Source organism: Panthera onca, chromosome B1 (genome assembly GCF_046562875.1).
Source record: "Panthera onca isolate mPanOnc1 chromosome B1, mPanOnc1 haplotype 2, whole genome shotgun sequence".
Classification (NCBI taxonomy): domain Eukaryota; kingdom Metazoa; phylum Chordata; class Mammalia; order Carnivora; family Felidae; genus Panthera; species Panthera onca.
In genome coordinates, this window is record NC_138342.1 from 135,747,823 (window position 1) to 135,759,238 (window position 11,416).

At 33.8% G+C, this 11,416-nt stretch overlaps 1 protein-coding gene across 5 annotated transcripts in view; it reads left to right on the forward strand.

Moving 5' to 3' along the window:
• Positions 1-9,457, forward strand: part of RXFP1 (relaxin family peptide receptor 1) — a 134,794-nt gene extending 125,337 nt beyond the window's left edge. For all 5 annotated transcript variants that reach the window (XM_060653891.3, XM_060653893.3, XM_060653894.3 and 2 more), the window contains 6 exons: positions 455-526; positions 1,370-1,441; positions 3,206-3,435; positions 5,495-5,905; positions 6,864-7,082; positions 8,955-9,457. In XM_060653891.3, the coding sequence (XP_060509874.1) occupies positions 455-526; positions 1,370-1,441; positions 3,206-3,435; positions 5,495-5,905; positions 6,864-7,082; positions 8,955-9,256 (1,306 nt within the window). In that variant the 3' untranslated portion in view covers positions 9,257-9,457. The remainder of the gene's footprint in view (positions 1-454; positions 527-1,369; positions 1,442-3,205; positions 3,436-5,494; positions 5,906-6,863; positions 7,083-8,954) is intronic.
• The last annotated feature ends 1,959 nt before the right edge of the window (positions 9,458-11,416 follow it).

Here is an 11,416-nt window from a genome sequence, read left to right on the forward strand (position 1 = left end):
GCCTCACAAATCATTAGAACAAACATCACTCTTTGGAATAAGATTTATTGGAAAAAGTATTCAGGGTAATTCTATTAATTCAATTTTTGACAAAATGAGATTGTGTTTTCATTTAACTAAATGAGAACCTAGGCAAAATGTGAGGTATGTGTGGTTTCTCTCAGGGTACCCTATCACTTCTTTGGTGAGAGCCATTTCTTGACTAGTTCACTTCCATTCTTATGTTGTCTTAGCTCCTTCTCTACACTAACAAAATCCTAAGAGCCAGGCACTATTCTAAGTGTTTTATCTCCATTAATTTCTGTAAATATTTAATGAGCTCTGTAAGGCAAGTGCTATTACTACACTTGTTTTTTGTTTTTTGGTTTTTTTTTGGTACCAAAGTCGAGATACATTTTCTCTTTACTTAAGAAGTTTCTAGAAATGACCTACTGTTGCCTTTTTTAAAAAACAGGAATCTTTCCTATAACCCAATCCAGAAAATTCAAGCAAATCAATTTGATTATCTTGTCAAACTCAAGTCTCTGTAAGTATATACCTATGGGGATAGTTTTATGAGGAAATCATTATTTATATACTGACTAATAAATTCTGTAAGATTTGTAGAATCTTTCAAATCAAAAGCACTTTTCCAGGATGTTAGTTAAGTGCCACCAAACCATGTGAGTGCTCACTATAAACCAACAGGTAGCTATTAGTTTTATCTTACATGTTTATAAACTAAGAATTAGGTAATGATTTTATATTTTGCTGTAATCACCAGGAGTTTATATTGGATCATTTATTTTGATCTTCTGAAGGCATCTCTGCATATCTATTTCTCTATTAGCACTGGTATCTAAGAATTTATTATAGCTACTTTTAGCCAAAGATGCAATATTCTCTTATATAAATCATTATTTACACCACACACAAAAAAATCTTTTATGGTCTAACAATTGCCTCTAAAAGATGTCTCAGTTAATTTAATTTAAATGTCCATCAGTTAGATGGCATCTTACTAGAAAAAAAATTGTTATTTAAAAATTATTAGAAAAATTTCAAAATGTAAAACTCCTCTGCTATTGTAACATTGTCTAAAAGATGTTTGTTCATTTATTCTACAAATATTTATTGAGTAGTTACTATACATAAAGCATTGTGTTATGATCTACAAGGATCCAAAACTTCAAATAGAAGAGATAGATGTGTATAAATGCTAGAATCAGAAAGGAGTTGGGGAAGTAAGTGTGTAGGGCAGGCTGAGGATGAATGTTTGGTTCACAATCAGTGTTGACTGACAGTATCTTATTAATTGTCCATCACAAAAAGTCATTTTATTACACCCTTACAACATATGTTATTTTGATAATTAATTTGGTATTTTTAGCAGCCTAGAAGGAATTGAAATTTCAAATATCCAACAAAGGATGTTTAGACCTCTAATGAATCTCTCTCACATGTAAGCAGATGTTTTCCTTGTTTTTCACCTTGATTTTAATCTTTTATGTTTCCATGTGCACTATGCTAATACATCCATACCCAATGCATCCAATCTATCAAATTTTCTACAAACTAATTTGCCTAAACAATATTATTCTTAAAGTGTTGCTATGGGGTGGGATGATTTTTACTGTTCCATGGTTTGGTAGAATCAAGGTGATTTTTTAAATGTCAGAGAACATGAGTGTGGATGGAACCCACCCATTCCTATAAGCTCTCCTCAGCACTGACACCATCATACATATTGGTGTTTGCCTGAGGAGCTAGTAATTTGCACACATGGTATAAGTGCTACCAGATGAAAAAATAAGAATTTACATAAGCAACACAAAATAACTATAAATAAATAATTGCTGTAAATGGAGGACAGTATGGAGAAATCCTCCTCAGTAAAAATTGCCTCCAATGTTAGGACATGATTGGAGCAAGTGTGTATGGATAAACTGGTAAACTTTGAAAAATCTTTTATTCAAACAGTGTGTATTATAGTACCATTGATTCCATGCTTTGGGAACATGTTCCTTAATTGAATGCAATCTTACAGCAGATATGAGAATGATCTCCATGCCAGGGTAATTAATTCTCAATAATTTACAAAGTGTCATGTCACCACTCTATAATTTCACTTATGTTTTAAGTCTCACACGGGACATTCTTTTTGTTTTTCCTAACTCCTCACAGAAGATGCTTTTAAAAGTTTCTTTGGTTGCACACAACATAAAACACTCTGACTAAAGTAAGCCAAACATAGTTTACTGGGAGAAAATGGTGTAGCTCACAAAACCCAAGAAACAACTCAAGGAATAAACCTGAATTGGGGCAGAAACCATATCAGATCTAAGGGACTCAGGAAGGAAGGGTTAAACAATAGGACAATATACTGTGATTGACATGCTTTTATCTTGTATTGCTACAGCTGTCTATACTATAAAGATCATTTCTATTTTTTTGCCAGAGTACATAGCTTTAGAGCTATGTATTCTAAAGCTCTAATTAGATTTGAACTTCAATTTCTACATTTATTAGAAATTTCACAGCAAATAATTTGCCTCCATTGAATATTCATCTCCTCCTATGGTGATGTTAATACCTGTCCCATGGAGTTGACTGGAGAATTTATTCCTGATACGAAGATGCTGAATACGTGGTGTTGGTGTTGGTGGTAACAGTCATAATTATTGATCGACTTTATCAGTAAGATTAGTCTATTAATGAAAGGATTAACTCAACAAAACTTATTGAACACTCATCTAGGTACCAAAATCTGGTTGAGAGATAAGCATGTTAACACGTAGTTACAGATCACATAAGTATACAGTGAAAAAGCCATGGAAGCATAAAGGAGAAAGCATATGGCTGTCTCTTCCCCGGAGCGCTAGACTGGTTTCAGCAACGATAGGAGCTGTGTAACAATGCACTCACCTGCACTAAACACTAAAAATGCAATAAAAGTTTCCTTTAATTCTCTTGATCACATGCTAACAGCTTGTTTATGTTTCAAGACACGTCTAACATTTGTATATTCATGATGGCCACTTGCTGCTCTGACCCTCAAACTCTTTTACAGTGAAATCAAGTTCACTTAGTGTCCTTAATGTTTTACATTCCTGTGAGTCTCATATTAAGATATTTTCTTTCTATTGAGAAAATGTAGGAAAGAAATATTAATGTATAATGGCACTGAATTAAATGTAAATTCTTGTACTCTCGCTTTGTTCATCAGATATTTTAAGAAATTCCAATACTGTGGGTATGCACCACATGTTCGCAGCTGTAAACCAAACACTGATGGGATCTCATCTCTCGAGAACCTCTTGGCAAGCATTATTCAGAGAGTATTTGTCTGGGTTGTATCTGCAGTCACATGCTTTGGAAACGTCTTTGTCATTTGTATGAGACCTTATATCAGGTCTGAGAACAGACTGCATGCCATGTCAATCATTTCTCTCTGCTGTGAGTATTTCCTGGTTGAAGAGGAATTACACTTTTGCAATATATGAAAGCACTGCTATTCAAAAATGAGTAAAAAGAGTGGTGGCATCATGAGATTTTAAGTCTTTCTCCTTTTTGCTTATATATTGTGTTCACATTCATTGCAATGAAAATGAAATTCCTTTAGTGAGAAGAAAAATACGTTTTTAAAACAAGAAAATTCAATTACCTTATACATATTAAAGAAGCTGTCATTCATTGGTTTTCTTCTCTGAAGACATTTTGTTAAAGCAGGTAAAATATTTTACTGTGAATAAAATGGCAACCTTTAATTTTTACATCCAGAGGTGTATTTACCGTTTTGTTTGCATGTCCAGATATAGACATTGACTTAACTGATGGCTGTTTTTCTGGTCTCTGAGCTACTAAAATCTTTTCCATTCATTATTTGAAATATTTAAAAGAATTTTTTTAACATTTATGTTTGAGAGAGAGACAGAGCACTAGTCAGGGAGGAGCAGAGAGAGAGAGGGAGACACAGAATCTGAAGCAGGTTCCAGGCTCTGAGCTGTCAGCACAGAGCTCGATGTGGAGCTCAAACCTATGAACCGTAAGATCACGACCTGAGCCGAAGTCAGATGCTTAACTGACTGAGCCACCCAGGCACACCCATAATTTGAAATATTTAAATAATAAAATGTTTTTAGGTAGAATTAAATATTTTTAAGTTTTTGAAATGTGATTGCGAGGTATTACGTTAAGTGAGGACTACAAAGAAAAATAAGCAAGACCAGTCCTCAGGCTGTTTATAGTGTGGGTCAAGTGGTCCATATTTTCTCCAGTGAGTATCAATCTATACAATGTTCTACTTTACGCATGCTGTCCATGGCTTACCCCCAGCCTCATTCAAAGTCCAATATCTAATTGTTTTTTTCACTGCAAGCTATCTAAGAAATAGAATTCAGAAATTGTTTACTACGTTGTATCATTAACTACAAAATTTTGAGTATGCTAAATTTCCCTGGTGAAGGCTAGAATATCACAGCAATATTTAAGGATTAGGGCCAGCCTTATGATTTATACAGTGATGTGATTTTTGGAAGGTTTGTATAGAATGCTTATAAAGTCAAAAAAAATCTCACCTACTCTCTGACATGAAATGTTCATTTAAAAAGCAAAATCACCAAGTAGTGCATCACATTGACAACTGATTTGGGGGATGGGAGAGCCTAAAAAGAGACAGAGAAAGATGTAAAAATGGAAGAGAGAATCAGAGAGAACAGGTTTGCTTAGACCAGCTCTGGGTAAATAACTTAAGCCCTCCAAAATTATACTGACTACAGAACACTAGTTAATTATTCCTTTCTTCTAAATTATAGACCCCGAAATTCATAGTCATTAGTCTATCACAGCAATTCCTGAATTACTTTCACTAGGATTTTGGATGATATCCCTAGCATGTTAAGCTGGGAGCATTTCACTGGAAGAGGGGATCCAAATAACAACATCCCCATATCGGTCCCTAATCAAACGCTCAACATAATTGCATTTAATTCATTTACTCAACACTTCTAGGTGATGGGACCAGAATGGAAAACAAAATACACAATATCCCTGCTCACACAGACTTGGAAATTAGAAAAAACAAAAACAAACAAACAAAAAAAACCAAAAACAAAAAGAGAAATGATTACATAATTAGCTGTAGATGGTGCTATAAGAGTACGTATTGAAGAGAGCTGATGAAAAGGTCCTTATCCATGAACAAATTGTTAGAATAAAAATTACCTCCCCCAAAGGGCACCTGGGTGGCTCAGTCAGTTAAGCATCTGACTTCGGGCTCAGGTCATGGTCTTGGGGTTCATGGGTTCAAGCCCTACTTGGGTTCTGTGCTGACAGTATGGAGCTTGCTTGGGATTCTCTCTCCCAAAATACATAAATAAACATTAAAAAAAAATTACCTCACCCCAAAATAGAAGTAAATTAGGTATTTTTTGTTAATACTAAAAATATTAGTTTGTCATTATTTCTATTATACTTACTTATTTCTCTAAATTCGCAACATTTACTGATCCTATAGGTGCTGACTGCCTAATGGGAATATATTTGTTTGTCATTGGAGCCTTCGATCTCAAGTTTCGTGGAGAATACAACAAGCACGCGCAGCTGTGGATGGAGAGCATTCACTGTCAGATTGTAGGATCTTTGGCCATTCTATCCACAGAAGTATCAGTGTTACTTCTAACATTTCTGACACTGGAAAAATATATCTGCATTGTCTATCCTTTTAGATGTTTAAGACCTAAAAAATGCAGAACAATTACAGTTCTGATTCTCATTTGGATGACTGGGTTTATCGTGGCTTTCATTCCATTGACCAATAAGGAATTTTTCAAAAACTACTATGGCACCAATGGCGTGTGCTTCCCTCTTCATTCAGAAGACACAGAAAGTACTGGAGCTCAGATTTACTCCGTGGCAATTTTTCTCGGTAAGAAACTGTGTATTATAAGCCCTTTCATTCAAATATTAGAATAAATCACATTTTCAATCTCATTATTTCTTCTAATGTTTATACATTTTTATTTCAGAACTTCTAGCCAGTTTTTCTCATCAACATTGGGGATGGATTCTGTCAGAATCCCCTAAAGGGATTTTTTCCCCCTGAATTACCACTTTCTTATATAAATTCCAACATGCTCCTTAATAAAAGACAAAACAGTAAATACTTGTAGTTCGTGCATTCACCCTAATAATACTAAACAAAATATACATTTAACTCTTTGCCCTTATAAGATAAATAAACTCAAAGTAGCCACCCACACAAGTCTTTGGCTTGAAAATAGACATACAAGTGTTGTTCTACTGTAAAAAATGTTTCAGGGGTAAGTTAAAAAAAATGTGTGTGTGTATATATATATACATATATATATACACACACATATACTAATTGAATTATTTTAAAAAATTATAAAGATTAATTTAGAAGGCCCAGGATATTCACTGAATCACTCTAATCTCATTTTAATATGACATTTTTGATTTTTTTAATGTTTATTTTTGAGAGAGAGAGTATACGCGGGCCTGTCGGGGTTGGGGCAGAAAGAGAGGGAGACACAGAATCTGAGGCAGGCTCCAGGCTCTGAGCTGTCAGCACAGAGCCTATTGCAGAGCTGAAACACACGAACTGTGAGATCATGACCTGAGCAGAAGTCAGATGCTTAACCGACTAAGCCACCCAGGGGCCCCTAACATGCCATTTTTAAATTAAAATTTCTTCATTCCACATTAGTTCAACAAAACGTCAAATTTTTTTTTAAAATCATTATTTTTCTTCATAATTCTTATAAAAAACAAAACACATGTTCACATTCAAACAGCTAAGAGTATGTGTGTTTGTTTTGAAAGAATGATCATCACATTAATAATCATCTTTGTGTTCTAAATAGGTATTAACTTGGCAGCATTTATCATCATAGTTTTTTCTTATGGAAGTATGTTTTATAGCATTCATCAAAGTGCCATAACAGCAACTGAAATACGGAATCAAGTTAAAAAAGAGATGATCCTTGCCAAACGGTTTTTCTTTATTGTATTTACTGATGCATTATGCTGGATACCCATTTTTGTGCTGAAATTTCTTTCATTGCTTCAGGTAGAAATACCAGGTACAATGTTTTTTTTCTTTCTGTAAAGAAATAACAAGTCTCTTTCTGCAGTGTTCCTCCAAGAAAGAAAATTAAGATCCTTAACATCAACTCATTTTAAGAATTATAAGTCAGAGTTATATGTACCTTAGGCTCTGTTCATCAATCAAATGTTTACCAGGAGTAAGCTGTTCAATTATTTCCATAAATGCCCCAAAACCCTATTACCATTGAAGCAAAGAACAACTCAAATAAATAACACTCTATGCTTTGTAATTCTGATAATCCCATGCTTAAGATGACCAAACAGGTGAAAATGATTATCAAATATTTACTTCATTTTTTTTTTGAGAACATAAGACATTTTTCTTCCTAGAATACATAGCAATTTAGAGAGCATGACGCCAGAGTGTGAAAGATGATTGAAGAATGCATTATTGGTATTTAAAAATAATGTACATCACACTCATTAGGATAGCTATTATCAAAAACACAGAAAGCAGCAAAAATTGGTGAGGATTTGGAGAAACTAGAGCATCACTGGTAGGAATGTAAAATAGCACAGCTGCTACAGAAAATAGCATGGTGGTTCCTCAAAAAATTAAACATAGAAATACCATATGACCCAGCAATTCCTCTTCTGGGAGTTAAAGGAATTATAAGCAGGAACTCAAACAGACATTGGTTCACCTATGTTCATAGCAGCATTATTCACTATAGCCAAAAGGTAGAAATAACCCATGTCCATCAACGTATGAATGGATAAGCAAAATGTATCCTATACACACAAAAGATTATTACTCAGCCTTAAAAAGGGAGGAAATTTGGAAACATGGTACCACATGAATGGACCTTGAAGACATTATACTAAGTGAGATAAGTCAGTCACAAAAACACAAATATTGTATGATTCCACTTATATGACGTAACTAGGATAGTCAAATTCACAGAGACAGACAGTTTGTGAATGTGTTATCAGGTTGGGAGGGAAAGGGCATGAAAAGTTATTGTTTACATAGATGTGTAGTTTCAGTTTGGGAGGATGAAAAAGTTCTAGAGACGGACGGTGGTGATGGTTGTACAACAATATGAATATACTTAATGCCACTGAACTGCACACTTAAAACTGATTAAAATGGTAAATTTTACTTTATGTATATTTTACTACAATAAAAAAGTGTCCAAAATGCTATTAATTGTAATACAGTATATATTCACATTCTTAAAATTTATGAACATACAATTTTAATTTTTTTTACCCCATGGTTAGGGTGATATTATCTTACATTTCATAAGCAACAAAGAAGGAAAATAGCATCAGTAAAATTATAATAGCAAATATGATGAGTTACCTATGTACTACAGTGATTTTTAAGATAAGTTTAGCCAAAGATTTCTTTACTGAAATAAATATCTAGTCAAAAGCCTAAAAATGCATACCTATTTTTAAAACCAAAAAAATAGCAGAAAAGAAATCTTTTAAAGACTGTATATTCTGAGAAATACTATATGTTCTATCCAGCAATTAAAATATTGGGAAAGGTTTGATCTGGATGCTAAACAATATTATTTTTCCTAAAATGGAATCATATCACAATAATATGTAATCACTTGGTAGAAAACGGTTCTACCTAATGGAATACTTTTGTTGATGTATTCAAGGAAAGCTACTTAGCAAAGAACCCTGGTTTTTTTGCTCTACCACCACTCCCTTCAAACACTGACACCCTGGAAAGACGTTCTGGAAACACATTAGATTTGGTATTTAATTATGTGACATCAAAGAGAAAAAATTAAGACTCAAAAGAGGACTGGGGGAAAAACAAGGAAAAGGGGCTTCTATACCTTGTAAACATCCACAAACACTAAAACTATCACATTTTTCTCTTTCAGGTACCATAACCTCTTGGGTAGTGATTTTTATTCTGCCTATCAACAGTGCTTTGAACCCAATTCTGTATACTCTGACCACAAGACCATTCAAGGAAATGATTCATCAGTTTTGGTATAACTACAGAAAAAGAAGATCTATTGACAGCAAAGGAAGTCAGAAAACATATGCTCCATCTTTCATCTGGGTAGAAATGTGGCCGCTGCAGGAGATGCCACCTGAGTTAATAAAGCCAGCTCTTTTCACAGACCCCTGTGAATTGTCACTAATTTCTCAATCAACTAGACTCAATTCCTATTCGTAACGGACTTTGAAACCCATTTCTACACAGAGCATATTATGGGATGCTTCGTGATGGACTTATTAGTATAAAATGAATGCCACAAAATTAATAATTTATAATGGCTGAGATAAAACCATTACAAAGACATGAGGTTATTTGGGAAAAATCAAAGTGACTGATGCCCATATAAAGGGAAATAAATTATACTAATAATGTGTATATATTAGTACATATTTTGCATAGGAAATTAAGAGAAATCTACTTCAGAAAGACTCATTCATTCTTTTACTAGGCATTTATTGAGTACCCACTATGTGTATAGCACTGCAGTAAATTTCTGGAAGTGTAGAACCTGGAAGTATAGAATAATATAGAACATTTTCAATTTGCAATGTTAAATTATGTTTAGCTACAACAGAATAGATGCAGCTCTTAGATGAAGGTAGAGCTTTATCTGTCATGCACATAGCAAACATAATAATCATGGACACTTTTAAATAAAGGTTTAAGGTTTTGTAATACTCAATGTAATGAAAAATGAGAAATGAGAAAATGTCTGTTTGCAAAATATTTTGTTTTAAAAATTCATCTTACCTCTCAAGTTGCTGTACATTTGAGAGGTAGTACAAGATATCTATTTCTATGAAAAAAGATATTCTGATAAACTCAAAAAAGCATTTTACAGTCAACTAATTTTCAACAAAGATGCCAAGACAATCAAATGAGGAAAGAACTGTCTGTTCAACAGTGATGCTGGGACAACTGGATATTCACATGCAAAAGAAGGAAATTGGACCCTTACCTTACACCATATATAAAAATTAACTCAAAATTAATCAACAACCTAAAAATAAGACAAAACTCTTAGAAGAAAACATATGAGTAAATCTTCAAGACCTCGGATTTAGCAATGGTTTCTTAGGTGTGTCAACAAAAGCATAAGCAACAAAGGGGAAAAAATTGATAAATTGGACTTCATCTAAATTAAAAACTTTTGTGTACCAAACAACACTATCAAAAAAGCAAAAAAGACGGGGCACCTAGCTGGCTCAGTCAGTGGAGTGTACCTCTCGATCTCGGGGTTATAAGTTCGAGCCCCACGTTGGGTGTAGATTACTTAAAAATGAAATCTTTTTTAAAAAAGTAAAAAGACAACCTACAGAATGGAAGAAAATATTTGCAAATCATATATCTGAGAAGGTTTTACTATCCAGAACATATAAAGAACTCCTACAACTCAACCACAAGATGAACAAGCCAATTTAAAAGTGGACAAAGAACTTAAAAAGCCATTTCTCCAAACAAGATATACAAATGGCCAATAAGCACTTGAAAAGTTGCTCAACATCACTAATCATTAGAAAAATGAAAATTAGAACCACAATGAGATAACACTTTACACCTACTAAAAAGGCTGTAACTAAAACAACAAAAGACAAAGAAAAAAAGAGAAAACAAATACTGACAAGGATGTGGAGATTGAAACCCTTCTGCATTGCTGGTTGAAATGTAAAATGATGCAGCTGTTATCATAGACAGTAGTGTGGTAGTTCTTCAAAAGCTTATCATAGGATTAACATATGATCCAGCAATTTCACTCCCAGGTGTAAACCCAAAAGAATAGAAAACAGGATTCAGACACTTGTATACAAATGCTCACTGCATTATTCACAGTAGCCAAAAGATGGAAACAACTCAAGTGCCCATCAACTAATAAACGGAAAAACAAAATGTGGTATATACATACAATGGAATATCATTCAGCCATTTATAAGAAATAATGAAGTTCTGACACATGCTACAATGTGTTGAGTATCAAATAACCCAGACACAAAAGGACAAATACCATATGATTCCACTTACATGAAATATCTAGGATAAGCAAATTCATAGAGATAGAAAATAGATTAGAGGTCACTGGGGGTGAGAGGGTCAGAAGGATGCTGCCTAAGAAGTACAGAGTATTTTCCTGGACAAAAAAAGTTATAAAATTGATTGTGGTGATGGATAAACAACTCTGTGAAAATGCTAAAAGCCACTGAATTGTAGATGTTAGACGGGTGAATTTTATGGTTTGTGAATTAGATCTCAATAAAGCAGTTAAAGGGAAAAAGAAGAGCTAGAATGCAATGATTCAGAAACTTAAGGAAGGAAAGGTCTGCATGCACATGTTTTACTTCA